The sequence below is a fragment of the Bubalus kerabau genome, chromosome 17, assembly GCF_029407905.1.
Source record: "Bubalus kerabau isolate K-KA32 ecotype Philippines breed swamp buffalo chromosome 17, PCC_UOA_SB_1v2, whole genome shotgun sequence".
Taxonomy (NCBI): Eukaryota; Metazoa; Chordata; class Mammalia; order Artiodactyla; family Bovidae; genus Bubalus; species Bubalus kerabau.
In genome coordinates this window covers 49,706,024-49,731,398 of record NC_073640.1, presented here as the reverse complement: position 1 = coordinate 49,731,398, position 25,375 = coordinate 49,706,024, and the positions used below count along the sequence as shown (strand labels likewise).

The 25,375-nt window shown below is 47.1% G+C and overlaps 1 protein-coding gene across 2 annotated transcripts; it reads left to right on the top strand.

Annotated features, from left to right (window-relative positions):
* The first annotated feature begins 8,918 nt into the window (after positions 1–8,918).
* Positions 8,919–24,484, top strand: PRODH2 (proline dehydrogenase 2). Of its 2 annotated transcripts, XM_055553261.1 has the most exons (10): positions 8,919–9,092; positions 9,171–9,367; positions 9,459–9,597; positions 9,679–9,765; positions 17,103–17,183; positions 17,269–17,424; positions 17,526–17,692; positions 21,499–21,609; positions 22,252–22,337; positions 24,189–24,484. In XM_055553261.1, exons 1-10 carry the CDS (start codon positions 8,919–8,921, stop codon positions 24,374–24,376), a joined length of 1,386 nt encoding a protein of 461 aa, XP_055409236.1. In that variant the 3' UTR covers positions 24,377–24,484. The 2 variants fall into 2 exon arrangements, with proteins under 2 accessions (XP_055409236.1, XP_055409237.1); XM_055553262.1 differs by lacking the exon at positions 17,269–17,424.
* The last annotated feature ends 891 nt before the right edge of the window (positions 24,485–25,375 follow it).

Sequence of the window (25,375 nt, the reverse complement as noted above, 5' to 3'; positions counted from 1 at the left end):
ATAGACTCTAGAAAATAAACAGACTTTATTGAAAAAGCTGTACTCAAAAGAATGCATACTGTACGGTTTTGCTCATAGAAATTCTAGAACCGGCAAAGCTAATCTACAGTGACGGAGCAATTAGTGGTTGCCTGGGGCCGTGAGAAGGAACTGACTACAGAACATATGAGAAAACTTCTGAGGGGGTGATAGAAATGTTCTATGTGATGACTGTGGTGGTCAAAACTCACTGAACTCCATGCTTAAGATGGGTGCATTTTATGGTACCTAAACTTACCCCAACAAAAGTGACCTTAAAAACAGGCACCATAGGGTCTTTCCTGGTGGTTCGGTGGCTAAGACTCTGTGCTCCCAATGCAGGGGGCTTGGGTTCAATCCCCAGTCATGGAACAAGACTCCACAAGGCCACAGTTAAAGATCCCACATGCTGCAGTGAAGATCGAAAATCCTATGTCCCAGACCTGGTGCAGTCAATAAATAAATACTTTTTAAAAGGCACTATAATAAAGCCTTTTCATACTGTTCATACTGTTCATGGGGTTCTCAAGGCAGGAATACTGAAGTGGTTTACCATTCCCTTCTCCAGTGGACCAAATTTTGTCAGAAGTCTCCACCATGACCCGTCTGTCTTGGGTGGCCCTACACGGCATGGCTCATAGTTTCATTGAGTTAGACAAGGGTGTGGTCCATGTGATTAGACTGGTTAGTTTTCTGTGATTGTGGTTTTCAGTCTGCCCTCTGATGGAGAAGGATAAGAGGCTTATGGAAGCTTCCTGATGGGAGAGACTGACTGAGGGGGAAACTGGGCCTTGTTCTGATGGGCGGGACTATGTTCAGTAAATCTTTAATCCAATTTTCTATTGATGGATGGAGCTGTGTTCCCTCCCTGTTATTTACCTGGGGCCAAACTATGATGGGCTTCCCTTGTGGCTCAGTTGGTAAAGAATCCACCTGCAATGTGGGAGACCTGGGTTCGATCCCTGGGTTGGGAAGATCCCCTGGAGAAGGGAAAGGCTACCCACTCCAGTATTCTGGCCTGGAGAATCCCGTATAGTCCATGGGTTCGCAAAGAGTCAGACTGAGAGACTTTCACTCACTCAAACTATGATGGAGATAATGAAGATAATGGCAACCTCCTTCACAAGGTCCCATGCAGGCACTGCTACACTCAGTGCCCCCAACCCTGCAGCAGGCCACCGCCGACCCACGCCTCCGCAGGAGACTCCTGGACACTCATAGACAAGTCTGGGTCAGTCTCTTGTGGGGCCACTGCTCCTTTCTCCTGGGTCCTAGTGCACATAAGGTTCTGTCTGTGCCCTCGAAGAGTCTTATTTCCCCAGTCCTGTGTAAATTCTGGCAGCTCTATGGTAGGGTTAATGGCGACCTCCTCCAGGAGGGCTTATGCCATACTCAAGTCTGCTGCACCCAGAGGCCCTGCCTCTGTGGCAGTCCACTGCTGACCCATACCTCCACAGAGAGGCACTCAAACACAGTTCTGTCTCAGTCTCTGTAGTTTTTCTGGGTCCTGGTGTGTACAAGCTATGTTTGAGCCCTCTGAGCGGGGTATGCGGTTTGATGTTGACGTTTGGGGAATGAGGGTGAAATGTATTGAAATTCTTTGTATCCATCTTAGAACTTTTCTGCAGCCCTAATATTACATCAAAATGAAAGTTAGGATTTTATTTTTTTTAAAGTTAGGATTAAAAAGTACTTTGCAGGGACTTCCCTGGTGGTCCAATGGTTAAGACTTCACCTTCCAATTCAGGTATTTTGGATTCTATCCCTAGTCAGGGAACTAAGACCCCACATGCAGTGTGGCCAAAAAACCAAAACAGAAAACAGAAACAATACTGCAATTAATTCAATAAGGACTTTTAAAATGTAAAAGTGCACATAAGAAAATCTTTTAAAAAAGATGTTTAAAAGTACATTGTAAAGGTTTATGACAAAGTCATAGAGGCAAAGAATAGGAAGTACCACTGCGTCTCATGGGTTGTGCAGATCTGACCAGTTCTTTTGATCTTCCCTCCATCTCATCATCTCTTGTCTGCATCCCTCAGCAAATTCCTCTCATTCTCTCCTTATAGATACCTAGCTTCCCTCTTTGTCCATAATTACTGCTTGTCCAGAGACTGGCTGCCCCAGTTCTAGAGCACCACACGCTCGCCTGACTGAAATGCGGTGCCTTTATTCCACATTCCAGACAGACCAAGTTGGATGGGCTCAAGTTAGGTTAAGAAAAGGAAATCATGGGGAAATGAAGACTATCTAGTACTGGAAGAAAATGGAAATACTCCCTATCAGAACTTGTGAGAGGCATTGAAAGCAGAATTTTGGGAAAAAATTTAACCCTTAAATACTTATACTACAAAAGGAGAGAGCTCCAAAGTCATGAGGTGACTATCTTAAGAAACTAATAAATGAACCATAGAATAAACCCAAAGGAAGAAGAAGGAATAAGAAAATTAAATAAATTAAGGAAAAATGCAGATTCTTGTTTTTAAATCCAGAAGTATGGTCTTTGAAACTAACAAAATATACAAATCCAACTACATAGTAAAGAAAGTCATTAGGATTATGAATAAAAAAGGCAATAAAACTGTGAAAAGGAAGGATTAAAGATAAAGTAAAAGAAGGATTTCCCTGGTGGTCCAGTGGTTAAGACTCTGTGCTCTCAAGGCAGGGGGCCTGGGTTGAATCCCTGGTCAGGGAACTAGATCCTACATGCCTTAACTGAAAAAAAAAAAGTCTCGTGTGCCGTAAGGAAAACTGGGGATCTCAGGTGCCGCAACCTACAGCCAGGGCAGCCAAATAAATAAATATGTATTTAAAAAAAAATAAACTAGGAGAAAAAAAATAAGAGCTTTCAGTCCTAATGGTATTTTGTAGGCTAAAGCAATCTCAAAGACTGCATGAGTGTGTGTCTGTGTGTGTGCATGCACATGTGTGTGCTGCGTGGAGAGCCATGACACCCCCCGAGGTAAGGTGTCAGAACCCAAGCACAATGAGAAGGCTGCCTAGTGCAGGCTCTTAGAGCCCTGGGGTAATGCAAAGGGCTAGTACCTGGGACAAGGGAGGCAGTAACAGTGGGAAATCAGTTAAATACAGAGGGATATTCATAAAAGAAAATCAATGTATTAATGACAGCTGATTTCTCATTATCAGAGAAGGGAACTTGCATGGATCAAATTGCATCACGAACCAAGGATAGTGGTTAATTCATTCCGTGTGCCTGAGGACAGGAAGAAAAAAGAAAAACAAAACTAAACAAAAATGGTCAGGAAAAAGCATGTGCTTATGGGAGTGTAAATCAATACAACCATTTCGCCAAACTGGCTGTATCTACTAATTCTGAACACACACATACGCATGCGTGCATGCTCAGTCTCTAAGTCATGTCTGACTGTGACCCCATGGACTGTAGCTCATCACGCTCCTCTGTCCATGGGATTCTCCAGGCAAGAATACTGCAGTAGGTTGCCATCTCCTTTTCCAGGCGATCTTCCTGACCCAGGGATCAAACCCACGTCTCCTTCTTTGGCAGGTGGATTCTTTACTGTTGAGCTACCAGGGAAGCCCAATTAAACTGTATATTCATCCAACAGATACTATGACAATGAAGACAAATGAACTACTGACTGACAACATGGTTGAATCTCACAAACACAATATTGAATCCAAAAGACTCAAAAGAGAATATACTGTATGATTTTGACACTTTAAAGTTAAAAAGTCAAAACTGATTTATGACAAAGCTGGTTTCCTTTGGGGGAGAGGGAAACAGTGACTTGAAAGGGACCCAAGGAGGGTTTCTAGGGGACTGATAATGTTCCTTGACCTGGTTGCTAGTTACACAGGTGTTGTCACTTTCTGAAATTTATCACACTGAATACTTGAGATTATATGCATATTTCTTTCTCTGTATTATACATTAAATTTTTTACAGTATATCTCATAGATGGTATTATGATTTTTCTGATATGGCGAACAACACTTGGTACCATTCTGAACAAATACTAAATTATATTTGTCATTCTATTCATGATAGTTTCATTTCAGAAAAAAGTATACTTTAAACCATCCCCAAAATATGCATGCATGTGTATTTGTGCTATATTAATTTTAGATAATTATAAACTTTTCTTTGTACCCATATGAATGCTTTTAAAGATGTTTTCAAGTTGTTGAGGATGCAGACGCAGTGTTCAGCCTGCCTTGACCCTGGCCTCCAGTGGATAAGTCATGTCCGACTCCTTGCAACCCCATAAACTGCAGAATGCCAGGTTTTCCTGTCCTTTATCATCTCCTGGAACTTGCTCGAACTCATGTACATTGCGTCAATGATGCCATCCAACTATCTCATCCTCTGTCGCTCCCTTCTCCTCCTGCCCTCAATCTTTCTCAGCATTAGGGTCTTTTCCAATGAGTCAGCTCTTCGCATCAGGTGGCCAAAGTATTGGAGCTTCAGCTTCAGCATCAGTCCTTCCAATGAATATTCAGGGTTGATTTCCTTTAGGACGGACTGATCTCCTTGCTGTCCAAGGTACTCTCAAGAGTCTTCTCCAACACCACAATTTGAAAGCATTAATTCCGCGCTCATGCGGTAACCAAGAACATCCAGGCAATTTCCCGAAACTCCCACCAGGGGGCAGTACCGGCCCGTTTGAGAAGAATCAATATACCAGATTGGTTGTGTATTGGAATCTGGAGCTCGGACTGTCTGTGTCGTGGTAGAGAGTGTCCTCTGCATGTTGTGGTCACTAAGCCCCAACATTAAAGGCGAAGTAGCTGTGTAGGGCATCCAGACGTAGAGGACCGCAGGAACAGTTTGGGAAGGGATTTTCCTAAAATTGAGGCTGGAGAATAACAGGGAGTGGTAGGAGTTGAGGTTGGTGAGATGGGCAAAGATATATTATGAAGGACTGTAGTTTATTCTCTGGGTGATAGGAAGCCACTGAACAGTTGAAACAACAACAGATGAACAGCATTTATGAGCTGTTTCCACATGCCAATCTCTTTTCTAAGTTTATGTATTCTCTCCCAGAACCATCAGAATCACTCATGAGCTCAGTTGTTCTGTCATCCAGAGTTTATTCACCCTTTTCCTGGTGATATGTAGTCTTCTCTTGGGAAGCATCAGTGCCTAGGTCCCCTACTTCGGATATATTTTGTACCAAGCTCCCGCTCTACCTGGATCTCCACCAATAGGCATAGCTCTCAGAACTGGCCAACCAGAGTGTCTAATTTTCCAAGCCCAGTGATTGGCTTAGGGTTCACCAGGTGGTCCAGTCAGAGCCAATGAGAGGACTCTGAGGGCGGGCCTCCCACTTAGAACTCTTGCCCCGCCTCTGAGCTAGTATTAAAGCTTCTTTCACTCTCACCCTGAAGGACCATCACCCACAGAAGGACCATCTGGGAGCTTCACTTAAGCTCCTCCAAGGCTACTGGAAGCTTCTCTCTTAGGACAGACCTCAAGGTTAACTACTGATGAGACTTCCCATTTCTCATCCCTCTTGCTCAATAACCCTAAAGAATTCACCCCTAGTTCTGGATTGCCCCATCTTGGGACACTCTGTACTTTTCACACATGTAAATATCAACATCAGACTGATAATCTCATCACCACACCCCAGTGCACCCCCCACATCTCTACCCTGGGAGAAGAACTAAATTCTCCTGATTGGTTAACACAATGCCAGAAGTCAGAGAGTGGGTTTTATTCCTCCTGCTAACAGGAAATTCCTCCTATTTCCAAAATAGAAAATAGAAGACAACCACACACATCACTAGTTCAACTTAAGTGTGGCTCACCTATGCCTAATTTGAGAAAGGAGCAAATTATTTTTCTGTTCAATAATCTCCTTCTATCACCATTAACCTTTGAGATCCACAAATGAAAACAACTCATCTGCTGTTTGGTCCTATCTCCTTAAGAATAAGCAAGGGGGAAAAAAGTAAGACCTGCGAGCTGAGAAATAAAAAAAAATATCTTCTCTTGGGATTTCCCTGTGAGCCAGTGGTTAAGAATCCTTCTGCCTATGCAGGGGACACGAGTTTGGTCCCTGGTCCGGTAAGATCCCACTTGCCCTGGAGTAGCTAAACCCGTGCACCACAGCTACTGAGCCTGTGCTCCAGGACTTGTGAGCCACAACTACTGAAGCCCACACACCCTAGAGCCCGTGCTGTGCAACAAGAGAAGCCCAGGCACTGCAATGAAGAGTAGCCCCTGCTCACTGAAACTAGAGAAAAGCCTGTGCAGCACCAAAGACCCAGCATAGCCAAAAATAAATAAATAAAATGATATTTAAAAAATTCTGTTACCCTTAAAAGGGTATAAAGAAAATATTATGACAACTTTGTGCCAAGGGCTTTGACAAGTTAGATGAAATGCCAATTCTTTGAAAAATACAACATATGAGAGCTAACCCAAGATGCAACAGAAAATATGAAGAGCCCTATCTTTATTAAAGAAATTGAACTTATTATTAAAATCCTTCCCACAAAGAAAGCTCCAGGACCAGATGGCTTCACTGGTGAAATCTACAAAAGATTAAAGGAAGAAATAACATAAAAGCTTTCAAACTTGAGATATAGTTATATGTGCTGAGATGAGCATAATTCTTCAAAATACATTAAGTAAAAAAAAGTCAATGTGCAAAGGGACAAATAATATTTTCTCATTTATATATAAAAAGGAGTTATATAGGTGCATTTTTATGCACAAACTATCCTCTCCAAATGTTATTTAACTTATATGCAGAGTACATCATGAGAAACGCTGGGCTGGAAGAAGCACAAGCTGGAATCAAGATTGCCAGGGGAAATATCAATAACCTCAGATATGCAGATGACACCACCCTTATGGCAGAAAGTGAAGAGGAACTCAAAAGCCTCTTGATGAAAGTGAAAGTAAAGTGGAGAATGAAAAAGTTGGCTTAAAGCTCAACATTCAGAAAATGAAGATCATGGCATCTGGTCCCCTCACTTCATGGGAAATAGATGGAGAAAGTGTCAGACTTTATTTTGGGGGGCTCCAAAATCACTGCAGATGGTGACTGCAGCCATGAAATTAAAAGACGCTTACTCCTTGGAAGAAAAGTTATGGCCAACCTAGATAGCATATTGAAAAGCAGAGACATTACTTTGCCAACAAAAGGTCCGTCTAGTCAAGGCTACGGTTTTTCCTGTGGTCATGTATGGATGTGAGAGTTGGACTTTGAAGAAAGCTGAGTGCCGAAGAATTGATGCTTTTGAACTGTGGTGTTGGAGAAGACTCTTGAGAGTCCCTTGGACTTCAAGGAGATCCAACCAGTCCATTCTGAAGGAGATCAGCCCTGGGATTTCTTTGGAAGGAATGATGCTAAAGCTGAAACTCCAGTACTTCGGCCGCCTCATGCGAAGAGTTGACTCACTGGAAAAGACTCTGATGTTGGGAGGGATTGGGGGCAGGAGGAGAAGGGGACGACAGAGGATGAGATGGCTGGATGGCATCACTGACTCGATGGACGTGAGTCTGAGTGAACTCCGGGAGTTGGGGATGGACAGGGAGGCCTGGCGTGCTGTGATTCATGGGGCCGCAAAGAGTCAGACACGACTGAGCGACTGAACTGAACTGAACTGATCCTCTCCAAGGATACCTCATTACCTTGGAGGCATGAAATTGAGGGACTGAGATTGAGAAGTTGGAGAAAGACAGCTTCACTTCATTTCCTTTTGTGCTATTTTAATTTTTAAATAATTTTTAAAACTGTACATGTAACTAAAAGAAAAGCTTAAGGACTTCCCTGGTGGTCCAGTGGCTAAGACTTCACCCTCCCAATGCAGGAGGCCCGGGTTCCATCCTCGGTCAGGGAACTGGATCCCACATGCCACAACTAAAGGTCCCAAGTGCTGCAACTAAGACCCGACACAGCCAAATAAATACTAAGCAAACTTCCCCACTTCAATCTTGATAGTGGGTGGGAGGGAAAATAAGAATATATTTTAAAACCCTTACAATATGAACAACTGTGAATCATTATCAGGTTATGAAAAAAGGGCACAGAGGCCCCCATGAGACCCCACCAGGTTACAACTCCTCTGATCCCTTTCTGATCTTTGTGATAATGATTTCCTTGCTTGTCTTTTCTTTATAGTTTTGCCATCCATGTATGCACCCATCCCCCCACACACTATATTGCCATTTCATTATCCCTACTTTCAAGTTTATTGACTAGAATAAGATAGCATGTCCTGTTTGGTGTCTGGTTTCTTTCACACAACATATGTGTGAGATTCATCCGTGTTGTTGTATGCATCAGTAGTTTATCCTTTTTTCATTGCTGTATAGTAGTCTGTCATATGAATCCACCACAGTGTGTTTCTCCATTCTTGAGCTGATGGAAATTTGGGTAGCTTCCATTTAGGGCTATTGAAAAAAATACTGTTGTGAACATTTCTTCCTGTACATGTTTCCTGATGTCCATGTTCAAGTTCTCTAGGATATATGCTTAATATAGAACAGATAAAGATTATGTGTATTTGCAAACTACACTCTCTCCCACTTTAAGATGAAGCAATTGCAACAAGAGATGTTTAATAACTTTCCCAAGATCACAAAGCCACACTGCCTGGCTCCCAGAGCACTCTGACTTAATACCCATTGGCATATGATGGGTGACTAACAATTGTGAGCTGTTATACTGAGGGTCATTGAGGTTTTGAGGGGGGCTTTCCTTTCCTGTCCCCATTATTCTGAACTATGTCCCTATAAGTTAATAATTAACTGCCCTTCAAGGAGTCTGTGATCCTAAAGATTTGCCTTTCCCTGGCTACTGTCTGGTTAATCAGTCACTGTCCCTGGCCGGACAAGGGGCACTGGGTGGACCAGCTGCCTCCAAAGCCCCCTGCTCCAGTGTGGAAGTGGTGAAGGGTTCCTGATGCTTCAGACCTGTCGTGTGCTCTGCTCCCGAGCTGGCCCCTCCCCGGGGAGCTTGCAGCCCCTCAGCTTTGATGGTGGGGCCTTCCACCTCAAGAGCACGGGAGAACTGACCCGGGCTTTGCTGGTGCTACGGCTGTGTGCCTGGCCGCCTCTGGTCACCCATGGCCTGGTGGTGAGCAGCAATCCTGGGGGAACTAGCCTAGGAAGTTCCTGGGGCCTGGTTCTGAGCCCCTGCTCCCTGTCACCCCAGCTCCAAGCCTGGTCTCAGCGACTCCTGGGCTCCCGGCTCTCCGGTGCGCTTCTCCGAGCATCCATCTACGGGCAGTTTGTGGCTGGTGAGACCCCCGAGGAGGTGAGGAGCTGTGTCCTACAGCTCCAGAACCTAGGCCTGCGGCCTCTGCTGGCAGTGCCCACTGAGGAGGAGCCAGACTCGGCTGTCAAGACAGGGTGAGTAGGGGGGCCCGGGCCCAGGGAGGCCGGGAGGCTGGTGGGAAGGGGGCTAGTGGGCTCCCAGCCCTGATGCCTGCCGGCTGGGCAGCGAGGCCTGGTATGAAGGGAACCTCAGTGCGATGCTGCGATGCGTGGACCTGTCACGAGGCCTCCTGGAGACCCCTGACCCAACGGGAAATGCCCTGATGCAGCTGAAGATGACGGCGCTGATGAGCACTCGGCTCTGTGTAAGGGGTGGGCCGGGTGGGAGGGGAGGGGCGGCTGCCCACCAGGTCCCCCTCACCGCCCCACCCGCCATACCATTCCAGAAGCAGCTCACCTCGTGGGTCCGAAGGCCAGGGGATTCTTTGGAGCTGAGCCCCGAGAGGCTGGCAGAAGCCATGGACTCTGGACAGGTAAGGACCACAGGTTGGGGGAGAGGAATGGTTGGTGGGGACTGCAGAGGCAGCAGACACCAGCCAGCAGAATGTTCTAAATATTTAACTATCTATCTCTACTTCCCAGGCTTAGAACTATCAGAATAAATGGGGTTACTGCCCTGGGGCATGGCTGGAGAGTAACCGGAATATGGGTCACCTGGGGATTCTAGGCTAGGGGCCTGGGAGCTGGGAGCTCTAGTAGGATCAATTAAGACAGTAGCTCTTTACCAATAAAAAAGTAACCAATATTTTTTCAATCAACTCAGCTACGCTAGTGTATGCTAACTAGCTAGGAGCTATGATTAGACCAGCGGAGTTTTGGTTCATTCATTCACTCATTTGTTCTTTCATTTATTCTTTATTTCCGTATCTTATTTCTACCTTCCCTGCCATCAGTAATCACTTCACCTTGTATAATATACATCTCTTTGTTATCATGATGTGGTTTTGCCAAATATATGCTATTTGGGGGCATATTTTTCCAACATTTTATTATGAAAATTTTCAAACATACAGAAAAATCAACAGAATTTTATGGTGAACACCTGCTATTGTTGCTTTAAAATCATATCCATTCCTCTATCCATCCACCCACCCATCTTATTTTCTGATGCATTTCAAAGTAATTTGCAGACATCAGCACGCTTCTCTCCCCAAATGCTTCAAAATGTATATCACCAACTAGAGCTCAGCAGTCATTTCTTTTCAGGTAAAATTTATACACAGTGAGATGCATACATTCTAAATGTACTTTTTGATGAGCTTTGACAAATACACACTGGAGCTACTATAATCCCTATCAACGTACAGAACATTTCCATCCCTGCAGAAAGTCCCTTTGTGCCCTTCTCTATCAATCTGGGGTTGGGTATAGTTTTAAACATCTACAAGTAACATTCATCATTGTGTTGAAAAAGACTGATTCTGGGAAAGATTGAGAGCAGGAGGAGAAGGAGGCGGCAGAGGATGAGGTGGTTAGACAGCATCACCAACTCAATGAACATGAGTTTGAGGAAACTCCTGGAGATAGTGAAGGACAGAGAAGCCTGGCACACCACAGTCTATGGGGTCATAAAGAGTCAGACACGACTTTGCGACTAAACAACATTATGTTATCTGTTGCATCCTGTTTCTTACGTTTTTCCACTGAGCACTCTGATTTTTAGATCCCTCCAATCATCTCTGTATACATCTAATCCATTGTGTTTTTTTTAACTACTTGTTTTTTTTCTTTTTGGCTGTCCTGGGTCTCCATTGCTGCTCTTGGACATTCTCTAGCTGGGGAGAGCGGGGGACACTCTAATTGTGGTGTGTGGGATTCCTCACTGCGGAGGCTTCTCTTGGTGCGGAGCACAGGTTCTAGGGTGCCTGGGCTTCAGTAGTTGTGGTGCACGGGCTTAGTTGCTCCAAGTCATGTGGAGTCTTTCCAGACCAGGAATCAAACCCACATCCGCTGTATCAGCAGGCGGATTCTTAACCCCTGAACCACAAGGGAAGTCCTAATCCATTGTTTCTAATTTGGGCTTCTGGCCGCCTGGTTTACCTCTCCTGGGATGGGCACCCAGGTAGCCTCTGAGTCTCCATCACTGCCAAATAACACTACCTGGGACCTGCTGATGTTTATTTTTTAATTTGTATTTTTTTTTTTTAATGCATCACAGAACACATAGAAGCAGTGCTTAAAGGATCAGCTTTGGAGCGTAACAAGCTTCACCCCTTCATGAGCTTTTCACTCGCATGTGGCAATGGTAGTAATTTCTTCCCAGGGCAGTTTTCAGGACTAAAACCCTTGCCAAGCTGGCATCTTCACGATGACAAAGGGGCCCTGCTCCTTCTGTGTCCCTCACTTCCCTTGTCTTCCCCAACACCATCAGACCTGGTGTTCCTCATTTTCCATCGCTCCCGGCTCATCCTCAGTCTTCGTTAAGTTTACTCTGCCTGATACTCAAATATGGAGGTTCCCCAGGGTGAGGCCCAGGCTTGCTCCTCACTCCCCTTGAAAGGGCCTTCTCACCCACCCCTTCAGCCTCAGTTTCCCCGCTTTGCACTAATGATGCCCACCTGTCTCCAGGCCCAGCCTTTCCCCTGACCCTCCCCCTGCACCAAACTTCCCCTTGGGTGTCCCCCAGACTTCTCACACCCACTGGGTCCCACACTGGCCTGTGTCTCCCTAAAGCTGTCCCTTCTTCCTGTCCCCATGTCAGAGCCGCCCTGCCATCCCCACCCCAGATCCCAGCCCCCACCCATCCTTGGTCTTCACAGTCACCGGTTCCCCAGCACAATTTATGACTGTCCTGTTCACGGTCACGTCCCAGGCCCTAGCACCTAGACAGGATATGATAAACATGTCAAATGAATGAATAAATAAATGAAGCAGGTGAGTTTGGAACAACATATTAACGGTGGAGAACTTACCGACCACTCACAACGTGCTGAGCACTGTCCTAATGGCTTTGCATATATTTGAGGGAAGCATTTCCTCTCTGCCTGTGGGTGGGTGTACATGGTGACGGTTAAGTACTCAGGCTCTGGAGAAGCTGAGGTTTAAATCCTAGGTCAAGCTGTGTGACTTTAGATGAGTAACTTCACCTCTCTGTGTCTTGACCTCTGCTTCCCCCGTAAAACGGGGGTGACAGTAATCGCCACCTCAGACGGTGGTGAAGGGTGAATGAGGGCCGGGTCGGCCCCCTGTGAGGGTCCACCAGCTGCGCACACCCCAGAACTCCCCCGGACGCTGCCCCACAGCAGGGGACGATTTCCTGACTGGGGAGAAGCACTGGGCAGGTAGGTGCTCCTTGCTCCTCCCTCCTCCTGGAGAGAGACTTCTTCCCCAAGATGTGGTCCATATCCATCCTGTTGGCCATGAGTGTGTGTGTGTGTGCTAAGTCACTTCAGTTTTGTCCAACTCTTTGTGACCCTATGGACTGTAGCCCTCCAGGCTCCTCTATCCATGGGATTCTCCAGGCAAGAATATTGGAGTGGGTTGTCATGCCCTCCTTCAGGGGATCTTCCCAACCCAGGGGTTGAACCCATGTCTCTTGTATCTCCTGCATTGGCAGGCAGATCCTTTACCACTAGCGCCGCCTGGGAAGGAGTCCTGTTGGCCATAACAGAATTCCACCTGTTCCTCTTTTTTAACTTTCCCTGAAAACCCAACCCCAGTTGGGTTTTCTCTGAACCCAACTGGACTTCCTGAGTCACCAGAAGCTCACATTCATGTGGAATCCCCATAAGAAGACTGAGAACTGTGTGCATTAGCCAGTCATGTCCAACTCTTTGCGACCCCATGGACTGTAGCCCGCCAGGCTCCTCTGTCCATGGAATTCTCCAGGCAAGAATTACTGGAGTGGGTTGCCATTCCCTTCTCCAGGGGAATCTTCCCGACCCAGGGATTAAACCCAGGTTTCCAGCATTGCAGGCAGATTCTTTACCATCTGAGCCACCAGGGAAGATCTCTGTTACAAATGTGTAACAATTCCTTAAATGTCTGTTGAACATGTACTATGTTCCAGGTGCTATGCTAGGGGTGGAGACTGTTGTTCAGTCACTCAGTCATATCTGACTCTTTGCAACCCCATGAACTGCAGCACACCAGGCTTCCCTGTCCTTCACCATCTCCCAGAGCTTGCTCAAACTCATGTCCATTGAGGGGTGGGGATGCTGATCAAGATAAACAAAATAGATGTCCTTGAGGCACTTACTTGAAAGAGACAATCATTCAAATCAAAGCCAAAGAGAAAAACAAATATCTTACATTAATGCATATATGTGGAATCTAGAAAAATGGTACAGATGAACCTACTGCAAAGCAGAAATAGAGACAAAGATATAGAGTACAAATGTATGGATACCAAAGGCGGGGGGTAGGATGAACTGGGAGATTGGGATTGACATATATCAGTTCAGTTCAGTTGCTCAGTTGTGTCTGACTCTTTGCGACCCCATGGACTGCAGCATGCCAGGCTTCCCTGACCATCACCAACTCCCAGAGTTTACTCAAACTCATGTCCATAGAGTCGGTGATGCCATCCAACCATCTCATCCTCTGTCATCCCTTTCTCCTCCTGCCTTCAATCTTTCCCAGCATCAGGGTCTTTTCAAATGAGTCAGTTCTTTGTATCAGGTGGCCAAAGTACTGGAGTTTCAGCTTCAGCATCAGTGCTTCCAATGAATATTGAGGACTGATCTCCTTTAGAATGGACTGGTTGGGTCTCCTTGCAGTCCAAGGGACTCTCAAGGGTCTCAACACCACAGTTCAAAAGCATCAATTCTTTGGCACTCAGCTTTCTTTATAGTCCAACTCTCACATCCATACATGACCACTGGAAAAACCATAGCTTTGACTAGACAGACCCTTGGTGGCAAAGTAATATCTCTGCTTTCTAATATGCTATCTAAGTTGGTCATAACTTTTCTTCCAAGGAGCAAGTGTCTTTTAATTTTATGGCTGCAGCCACCATCTGCAGTGATTTTGGAGCCCAAGAAAATAAAGTATCTCACTGTTTCCATTGTTTCCCCATCTATTTGCTATGAAGTGATGGGACTGGATGCTATGATCTTAGTTTTCTGAATGTTGAGTTTTAAGCCAACTTTTTCACTCTCCTCTTTCACTTTCATCAAGAGGCTCTTTAGTTCTTCTTTGCTTTCTGCCATAAGGGTGGTGTCATCTGCATATCTGAGGTTATTGATATTTCTTCTGGCAATCATATACAGTATTATATGTAATGTAGATAACTAATGAGAACTTGCTGTATAGCACAGAGAACTCTACTCAATGCTTTATGGTGACTTACATGGGAAAGAAATCCAAAAAAGGACAATATGTATATGTATGGCTGATTCACTTAGATGTATAGCAGAAATTAACACATCATTGTAAGGCAACTCTGTGTGCTGTGCTGTGCTCAGTCTTGCCTGACTCTTTTGAGACCCCATGGACTGTAGCTCACCAGGTTTCTCTGTCCATGAGATTCTCCAGGCAAGAATACTGGAGTGAGTTGCCATTTCCTCCTCCAGAGGAGCTTCTCAACCCACGGACTGAACCTGTGTCTCCAAGTCTCTTGCATTGGCAGGTGGATTCTTTACCACTGAGCCATTGGGGAAGCCCCAAAAAGCAACAATAAAAGCCAAAAAGAGTCCAATAAAAAGTTAAGACAAAAAACCAAAGCTGAGTGCAGACTTGCTCGGCTGCTGGTCACGTGGTAGGGAGGGGGCGCAAGTGCACCCAGCCTGGAAATTCGTTCTTTTTAAAGGTTAGGTTACCCTCTGGGTCTCAGTTTCCTTATTTGTAAATTGGAAATTATGTTTACTTAATTGTTTCAGGGAATCACAGAAATTAATGCAGATGAAGTACATACATTAGAAATTGGGTTCCAAGAGTCTTCCTGTATTAGTAAGTTGCCTTTTCACTTGAGCTCTTCTGAAAGGTTCCTGTTTATTAGAAGTGATCTTGGATTCAGATGTGGAGGGTGGTGCAGAGACAGACACAGAAAAATACTGCCCTCTCTTCACTCTATTCATAAGTGTGTGAAGAATGTTTAATTATTAAAAAAAAAAAAACTCAAAGCGGATATGTAACAAGTATAAATAAGCATTGTAGAATGAGATGGTTGGATGGCATCACCAACTCAATGGACATGAGTTTGGGCACACTCTGAGAGATAGTGAAGGACAAGTAAGCCTATTGTGCTGCAGTCCATGGGCTTGCAAAGAATCAGACATGACTTAGCGACCGAACAACAACAAGGACTTCTCTGGTGGTCCAGTGGCTAAGACTCCATGCTCCTAATGCAGGGGGTGCAGATCAGATCCCTGTTAGGAAACTAGATCCCAAATCTGACAGCTAAGAGCTCGAGTGCTACAACTAAAAGATCCTGCATGCTGCAACTAAGACCCTGTGCAGCCAGATAAATAAATTAATTTTTAAAAAACGAGTATTGTAGGGAAAAATAAGGCTGAGGAAGGGGAAGGGAAAGCCCCAGCTAGGGAGCTGCAAATTCAAACCAGAGAAAATAAAGACCCCGCTGAGAGGTTGGAGTGGGGTGGATGGACATCTAGGGGAACAGTGTTCCAGGTGGAAGGAACAGCCAGAGCAAAGGCTCTGAGGTGGGAAGGTACTTGGCATGTTCAAAGAGTAGCCGGGAGGCCAGTGAGGCTGGAGAGCAGTGAGCGAGGCGAAGGGTGGGAGGAGGTAGAATAAGGCATCAGACCAGGGGAGCCTTGTGAGTTGCAGTGAGACATCCTGAGAAACTAATGCAAAGTAACACTCACAGCTCTTATTAGGAGCTGGTTACTGTTCCTAGATGCTAATTCCAAGTCACTTCACTTTCCCAGCTTTGGTTTTCTCACTGGAAAACGGAGCTTGGAATAATATCTGCCTACTAGGATCATTGTGAAGATTATAAGATGGCATTTGAAGTCACCTATTATTATAACAATAACAACATGTACTGAGTGCTTAGGGCTCCCCAGGTGGCACACTGCTAAAGAATCTGCCTGCCAAAGCAGGAGGTGCAAGAGACGTGGGTTTGATCCCTGGATCAGGAAGATCCCCTGGAGTAGGAAATGGCAACCCGCCCCAGTATTCTTGCCCGGGAAATCCCATGGACAGAGGAGCCTGGCGGGCTATGGTCCATGGGGTCTCAAACAGTCAGACACAACTGAGCACGCACAAAACAACAAAAACACTGAGTGCTTATCATATGCTGGCCCTGTCCTGTCCTGTTTATGGCCAGGCCATTTTTATCCACACAGCAACTGAATGAGGTAGATACTATAATCATCCCCATTTTACAGAGGAGAACATTGAGGCCCAGAGAGGTTACATTTGTTCAAGGCCACACAGTGAATGGTGGAGCCAAAACTCAAACTCAAATTCTGGGCTCTCAACCCGTGTGTGTGTGTGTGTGTGTGTGTGTGTGTGAGTGTGCGTGCTAAGTCTCTTCAGTCATGTCCGACTCTGTGTGACCCCATGGGACTGTAACTGGCCAGGCTCCTCTGTCCATGGCATTTCCCAGGCAAGAATACTGCAGTGGGTTGCCGTCCCCTCCTCCAGGGGATCTTCCCGGCCCAGGGATAGAACTGGCGTCTCTTTACCTGCATTGGCAGGCAAGTTCTTTACCACTAGCACCACCTGGGAAGCCCGTCCATCCATGTATTATACCTCAATAAATAGTATCTATATGATACAGCTGCTTTCCAGATTTCTAGTAATTTCTAAACTTTTTTCCCTGCCTGCTGGTGGGGGAGAGGAGGCTTGGGCTCTGGAAGGGTCCAGAAGGAGTGAGCAGCCTTGCCTCCCCGCTGCCCCCCAGGACCTCCGGGTCTCCTGCCTCAACACCGAGCAAACACGACACCTCCAGGCCTCCCTGAGTCGCTTGCACCGGGTGGTACAGGTAACAGCTTCGGCCGAGGCCTGCCTCCACCGCACCTGCCTGCTGGTCACCCCTGGGGCCCGACCGCAGTCCCTCTCACCCTCAGCACGCCCGGGCCCAGTGTGTGAGGCTCCTGGTGGATGCTGAGTACACCTCCCTGAACCCGGCACTCTCTCTGCTGGTGGCTGCCCTGGCCACGCGCTGGAACAGCTCCGGGGAAGGGGGGCCCTGGGTGTGGAACACTTACCAGGCCTATCTGAAGGTGTGTGGTGCACTCCGGGGACGGGGGGTGTGGTTGGGGACAAGGGGCTGCAGGCCGGGGTCCCAGAGCCTTGATCTGAAGCCGCCCATGTGCTCCACCAGGACACCTACGAGCGGCTGAGGCGGGACGCTGAGGCTGCAGACAGGGCTGGCCTGGCCTTTGGGGTGAAGTTGGTACGAGGGGCATATCTGGACAAGGAGAGAGAGACGGCCCGGCTCCAGGGAACCGAAGATCCCACTCAGCCTGACTATGAGGCTACCAGTCAGAGGTGGGACGGGGCAGGCCGGCCTCTAAGATGAATAATTGTTGCTGTGGTTGTTCAGTAGCTAAGTCGTGTCTGACTCTGTGACCCCATGGCTTGGCAGCACGCCAGGCTTCCCTGTCCTTCACTGTCTCCTGGAGTTTGCTCAAATTCACATCCAGTGAGTCAGTGATGCTATCTAGCCATCTCATCCTCTGCCGGCCTCGAGAGGAAGAGCATTAGCATCTAACCTTCCATTAGAGCTCATTCCCCACAGTGTCCAGCAACCTACGTGCGTCTACAGGTCACTCTCTTTCCCCGACCAGGAGACTGTCGCTTCCTACCTGAACAGCAGCCTGCTCCCTTCTCTGTCACCCCTCCCCAACCTGTTGCCAGTGGGGAGCCTGTTAATACCTGTGTCAAATCTCCCTCCTCAATTCAAATCCTCCCATAGCTCCCAGCACACCCTCGATAAACCCCAGATCCTTGCAGTGGCCTGCAGTCCTGCCCCCTCACTCACTTCACTCCAGCCACACTGGCCTCCTTGATGACCCCAGGGACATTGCACTTCTTGTTCCCACTGCCCAGAACCTTCTCCCTCCAGATGGCTGCATGGCAGGACTCAGTCACTCACCTTCTTAGGTCTTTACTTTTTGGGACCTTCTCAGGGGACCTTCTTGCCCTCCCTACCAAAAACTGACACACACCACACCCTCTCTTCTTAGATTGATTTTTCTCCCAGAACTTATTGGCAGCAGAGCTTTGGCATTCAGTTGCTCATTGTCTTTCTCTCCCATGAAAGCATGGGCCCAGGAGGGCAGGGTTTTCTAACTTGTTCACTGCTGAGTCCTCAGTGCTTAACACTGCTGCTCCATGGGAGGTGCTCGGTACAGGTATGGTGAATGAAGGAGTAAACGACCCCAAGCAGTAGATGCTATTGCTCTCTCTCTATTTCACAGAGGATGAAACAGGCTCAGAGACGTGACATCTCTTACCCAAGGGTGCAAAGCTAGTGAGTGGCAGTGCCAAGGTTTGAGCCTTGGCAGACTGGGTTCCCTGGTGGTGGTAGCAGTAAAGAACCCTCCTCCCAATGCAAGAGATGCAGGTTCGATCCCTGGGTCATGAAGATCCCCTGGAGGAGGGCATGGCAACCCACTCCATTGTTCTCACCTGGAGAATCCCACGGACAAAGAAGCCTGGCGGGCTGCAGTCCATCGGGTCACAGAGTTGGACACAACTGAAGTGACTTAGCACATGCAGACTGACTCTAGAACCCTCATTCTGATACACCTCAAATCACAGGCAAGACATGGCTGAGCTCCTGGGGCCACCATCTCGTGGCCCTGAGAAGAAAAGATTTGTTCTTTCAATACACACTTGCTGATCACTTGTTTCAGATCAGTGTTGGATTCTGGTTGTGGTAGCAATCCAGCTGGACCCCAGGCTCTGTTCTCATGGAGCTTTCAAAGCCTGATTCCATTTCCCAGTGGACAAGGAGGGGTCTGTAGAGCCACAGGGACTTACCAAGCTCGCACAGAAAGTGGCCAAGCCACGAAGGCTAAGCTTGCATCCAAAGCCCATGAAGCCTAGTCACATTTGTATCCTATGGGCTTAATCATTTGGAATCATTTTTTTTTACTGAGATATAATTCACATACTATACAATTTGCTATTTTAAACTACAATTCAGTGGTTTTTAGTATATTCATTAAATTTTGCAGCCATCATCACCAATTCCAGAACATTTTCATCATCTCAAAAAGAAACTCCAGGACTTCCCAGGTGGTCCAGTGGTTAAGACTCTGAGGGTCCACTGCAGGGGACATGGGCTCGATCCCTGGTCTGGGAACTAAGGTCCCACATCCTTAAGCAAAACAAACAGACAGACAGACAGACAGACAGACATGGCACAGCCAAAGGCAAACCATATCCATCAGCTGTTTTTGTTCAGCAGCCGAGTTGTGTCCGACTCTTTGAGACACCATGGACTTCAGCACGCCAGGCTTCCCTGTCCCTCACCATCTCCAAGAGTTTGCCCAAGTTCATGACTAGTGAACTTGGGCAAATCAGTGATGCCATCCAACCATCTCATCCTCTGTCACCCTCTTCTCCTTCTCCCTTCAATCTTTCCCAGCATCAGGGTCTTTTCCAGTGAGTCAGCTGTTTGCAAAGTACTGGAGTTTCAGCTTCAGCATCAGTCCTTCCAGAGTATTCAGGGTTGATTTCCTTTAGGATTGACTGGTTGGATCTCTTTGCTTTCCAAGGGACTCTCAAGAGTCATCTGCAGCACCGCAGTTCGAAAGCATCATTTCTTTGGCACTCAGCCTTCTTTATAGTCCAGCTCTCTCATCTGTACATGACTACTGGAAAGACCATATCCTTGACTATATAGACCTTTGTCAGCAAAGTGATGTCTTTGCTTTTTAAACACTGTCTAGGGCTGTCATAGCTTTCCTGCCAAGAAGCAACCATCTTCTAATTTCATGGCTGCAATCACCATGCAGTGATTTTGGAGCCCAAGAAGAGAAAATCTGTCACTGCTTCCACCTTTCCCCCTTCTATTTGCTGATTTGCTAATGCAAATATCCATTAGCAGTCACTCATAATTCCCATCCCCTTAGGCCCTGGAAGCCATTAATCTACTTTTTGTCACTATGGATTTGTCTATTCTGGACATCTCATATTAGTGGAGTCACATAATACGTGACCTTCGGTACCTGGCTTCTTTCACTCAGCATAACGTATTTAAGGTTCAGCCATGTTGTAGTGTGTGTCAGTGCTTCATTCCTTGTTATGGTTGAATAATATTTCATTGTATGGAGAGGCCGCATTTGATTTATCCATTCATCAATTGATGGATATTTGCATTGTTTACACTTTTTGTCAATTGTGGATAGTGCTGCTTTGAACATTCATGTACATATTTTTTGGTAAATTCACATTTTAAATTCTCTTAAAAGTCCAACTCTCTAGGACTGGAATTGCTGGGTCCTATAGTCACTCCATGTTTAACTTTTTGAGGAAGTGCCAGATGGTTTCCCAAAGTGTTTCCAAAAGGTTTCCCAGCCTTTTAGACTCACACTAGCACAGTAGGAGAATTCCAATTTCTCCACATCTTCTCCAGCATAGTACCATTAACGTTTTAATAGAGATTTTAAATAAATAATACATTCACGTGATTCAAAAATCAAAAAGGGGACTTACCTGATGGTCCAGAGGTTAGGACTCCATGCTTCCACTTTGAGGGGCCTGGGTTTGATCTCTGGTTGAAGAACTAAGATCCCACATGCCACTCTCTGCACAGCCCGAAAAAAAAAAAAATCAAAATGACACAAAAATGAACAGGCTGATACAGCTCACTTCCACCCACATCCCCATCCAATCATGGCAGGTGGGGGGGGGTTTCCTGCCCCCACAGGGGCCCTCCACTATCTTCTGGGTGTTCATTTAGCCAGTCTCCCACTTACAGACATTTGGGGTGTTGCTAACTCTGCTCTGTAGACGTTGCTGAAGTGAATGTCAGTGGGTAAATGTCATCTCCTGTGACATGGCCCTTTGCTGTGAGACTGCCATTGTGCCAAAGACTTTAGGTCTACCCTCATCTCACTCCATCCCCACAACAATGCTAACAGATGAATGTGTGTTGTTAAAGGGAATAAAAAGGCTCAGTAAGAAGATGTGCCTCACAGCTGAGGCAGGTGGGATGTAGGTACTTCCTGACTTCAGGGTCCTTGCCCTTAGGCACCCTACCCCTCAAGGACATAAATCCCCGGTCTCTGCGGCCTGACCCTAACTCACCAGGTGCCATAAGCTGATCCTTCATCTCCCTTCAGTTACAGCCGCTGTCTGGAGCTGATGCTGACCCAGGTGTCCCATCGTGGCCCCATGTGCCACCTGATGGTGGCTTCCCACAATGAGGACTCTGTTCACCAGGCAACCAAGCGGTATGAAGTAGGGGAATGAAAATAAGCGCCCAAAGGGTGGTTGACAAGGGGAGGGACTGTGGGGGCCAGTAGGTTCAAAGGAGGTCTGGGGAGAATATTCAAAATATTTAACCCCTGCTACACCTGTAGGCTCCAGCTGAACAAGGAACTGCCCCTTATTTGCTGGGGAATAGGGAAGTCCAACGGAGAAGGCAATGGCAACCCACTCCAGTACTCTTGCCTGGAAAATCCCATGGACGGAGGAACCTGGAAGGCTGCAGTCCATGGGGTCACTGAGGGTCGGACACGACTGAGTGACATCACTTTCACTTTTCACTTTCATGCATTGGAGAAGGAAATGGCAACCCATTCCAGTGTTCTTGCCTGGAGAATCCCAGGGACGGGGGAGCCTGGTGGGCTGCCGTCTATGGGGTTGCACAGAATCAGACATGACTGAAGTGACTTGGCAGCAGCAGCAGGGAAGTCCAAATATTTCAGGAAAGGAGCTGAGACTTACCAGTGAGATATCAGAGGTCCCAGGGCCATGGTTATTTATCAGTGAGTTTGGAAATACTTCAATATTTGAATAACTAGAAGAGCCATATGAGTGTGTCATGGGGGATCCAGCCACTGTCTGGATTGATGATGTGACCTTTTCTGTAGCATGTGGGAGCTGGGCATTCCTCCAGATGGGCCAGTCTGCTTTGGACAACTTCTGGGGATGTGTGACCATGTCTCCTTGGCACTGGGTATGTGAGTGATCCGTCCCTCCCAGCCCCTACTCCCACCTCCCACCTAACCTGCCCCAGCCTCATTCCCTCCCAAACAGATCCCTTCTCCCATTCCCAGATGATGCCTGGCCAGGCTCCCGTCAGCCTGCAGCCGGCCCAGTGGCAGGCCCTCAGAGAGGTCTGTCCCATATCTGAGGGCCTCGTGGGCCTATGTCTCTGCATCTGTGCGCTGTTGTTTTTGTCTTGATCTTGGTATCTTGGTTTTTGATCTTGGTATCTTGTTTCCTGTCTGCTTTGTTATCTTTACTGTGTTGTTCCCCAGGGCCTGAGACCAGAAGATTTATGTTTTCTTCTGCCAGGCACTAAGGGGTACAAAATCACTGTACCCTAAATTCACAGCTTGAGGTTTCTTGAGCTATCTCAAGGATCCACACTGGGGCTGCAAATATTTTAGGAGACTAACTTACAGTAATGGGATTCCAGAGTGGCTCAGTAGTAAAGAATCTGCCTGCAATGCAGGAGATGCAGGTTCAATCCCTGGGTCAGGAAGATCCCCTGGAGGAGGGCATGGCAACTCACTCCAGTATTCTTGCCTGAAGAATCTCATGAACAGAGGAGCCTTGTGGGCTAACAGTCCATAGCCTTGTGGGCAAAGTCTGACAACGACTGAAGTGACTGGGCACACACGCACGCAACCCATGGCCACAACTTCTCAGAGATGGACTTCTGTTTCCTTCCTTGCTCTGTTTACGGTCAAGGCCAACCTTCCTTATGGGAGAGTTGACTTCTTGTTAACTCTTACTTTTAGGGTCTAGATTTTGGGGTTCACACTTAATCTGGGGAAACTCTCCTTTATAACTCAATCCTGGTCAGGCCTTAGGCCTCCATTTCTGTACCCCCTTAACTTTGAAGTCATTAGACAGAAACTCAGTTTTGCCCTCAGGAAAGAAACGCTTCTCGTGTAATCCTTTGCTCTGGGTTCTCTCTCTTTTTTAAGAAAAATTTTTTTAAAATTTATTTTTGGCCGTGCTAAGTCTTCATTGCTGCGTGGTCTCTTCTCTAGCTGTGGTGAGCAGGGGGTTACTTTCTAGTTGCAGTGCACGGGCTTCTCATTGCAGTTTCTCTTGTTGCAGAGCACGGGCTCTAGGCATGGGGGCTTCAGTAGTCACAGCAGGCGGGGTCAGTACTTGTGGCACGAGGGCTTAGTTGTCCAGTGGCATGTGGGATCTTCCCGGACCAGGGATTGAACCCGTCTCTCCTGCACTGGCAGGCAGATTCTCTACCACTGAGCCACAAGAGAAGCCCCTCATTTTCTCTTAATTCTTGAATTAGTAAATTCCTTATTCTCTTTGCTTCCTTAATAGTTCAGTTGGTAAAGAATTCATCTACAGTGCAGGAGACTGCGGTTCGATTCCTGGGTCAGGAAGATTCCCCCGGAGAAGGGATATGCTACCCACTCCAGTATTCTTGGGCTTCCATTGTGACTCAGCTGATAAGAGAATCCACCTGCAATCAGGAAACCTGGGTTCAAAAACTGGGTTGGGAAGATCCCCTGGAGAAGGGTAAGGCTACCTACTCCAGTATTCTGGCTTGGAGAATTCCATGGACTGTATAGTCCATGGGGTTGCAAAGAGTTGGACACGACTGAGTGACTTTCACTTTCACTTTATTCTCTTTGCAGCATTTTTATAACTTTGAGAATTTTTATTTTAATGTTTACTCCAGGAGTTTTAGTTTTTTCAGCAGGAGATTTTGTCCAACTCACCTAATCTGTCATGCTCTCAGAAATGGAAGTCTCTGTTCTAGATGGAGCCTATGGGAGCCTCTTGCCAAACTTGAGCCCACACCCTGCCAATACTCTCCCTCCAGGGCAGGCTGGCTATGCTGTGTACAAGTCCATCCCCTATGGCTCCCTGGAGGAGGTGATCCCTTACCTGATCCGGAGGGCCCAGGAGAACCGAAGTGTACTACGGGGTGCCCGCAGGGAACAGGAGCTGCTCAGCCAAGAACTTCGACGGAGGCTGCTGGGGCGGGGCCTGAGGGTATCCCCCCATTAGCACCCCCAGGAGTCACGTGGTCAATAAAGTTCTTGAGCTGTTGCCCAGGCAGCTGCCTTGCACCAAAGCCAACTCTTTGGGGAAGGGCTCATTTTGACCTCAGCCAGCCCAAGTTTGGGGGCTCTGTGGCTCAAGAAGGATCTTTAGATGACCCTAGAGCACAGCGAGGGCATTGATCAAAGACTAAGGAGGTCCCCCCCCCAACCCTGAGGCAGTCTATCCTGCAAAGGGCCTGGGGTCAGCTGTACTCAACCAGTCAGTGGCTGACATGGGAATTTTCTTCACTCCTGTGGACACCCGGGTAAACAGCACAGATGAAGAGCAGACACTGAAACACTGAAATCTAGAGGCTAGGCTAAGGCCACACGTCCAGGGAGAGACAGAGAGAAGAGCAAACCACTCTCTCTCTTAATAAGCATTTACTGAGTCTCCTTCTAAGCTAGGCTCTCAGGTAAATAATGCTGGGGACACAGCAGAGACCAACACAACCCCAGGCCTGGCCTCACCGGGTTTTCAGTCCAGTAGGGGTAGACAGACCACCTTCAGGCAGTGACAGCCCAGGGTGATCAGGGCTGTGATGGGTGAGCTCAGGGGTATCTGGGCAACCTTGGGGAAAGCCCAGAGGCTGAAGGAGGCCAGAGGAGACACCTGGTGATCAAGAGGGCTTCCCAGAGAATTCCCAAGAATAACCAAGTAAATATTGAGAAGAGCATTCAAAGCCAAGGGCATGTGCACAAACAGACTGGGGAATGGGGAGACAAGGATGGGCGGGGGCAGATGATGCAGTCTTAGGTGCCACACTGCAGGGCTTCAACTCTGTCCAAGTTCACTAGGGAGTCAGGAAGGTTTGAAATAGGGAAGGGACAGAGTCAGGTAAGACTTTAGTTAAGAGTCCCCTGGCTGTCACATGATGGGTGGACTAGTGGAAAGAACCACCAGAAGACTGAGTGGAAGGGCCATGGAGCTGATAGCCAGAATATGAGGGAGACATTCAGGGTG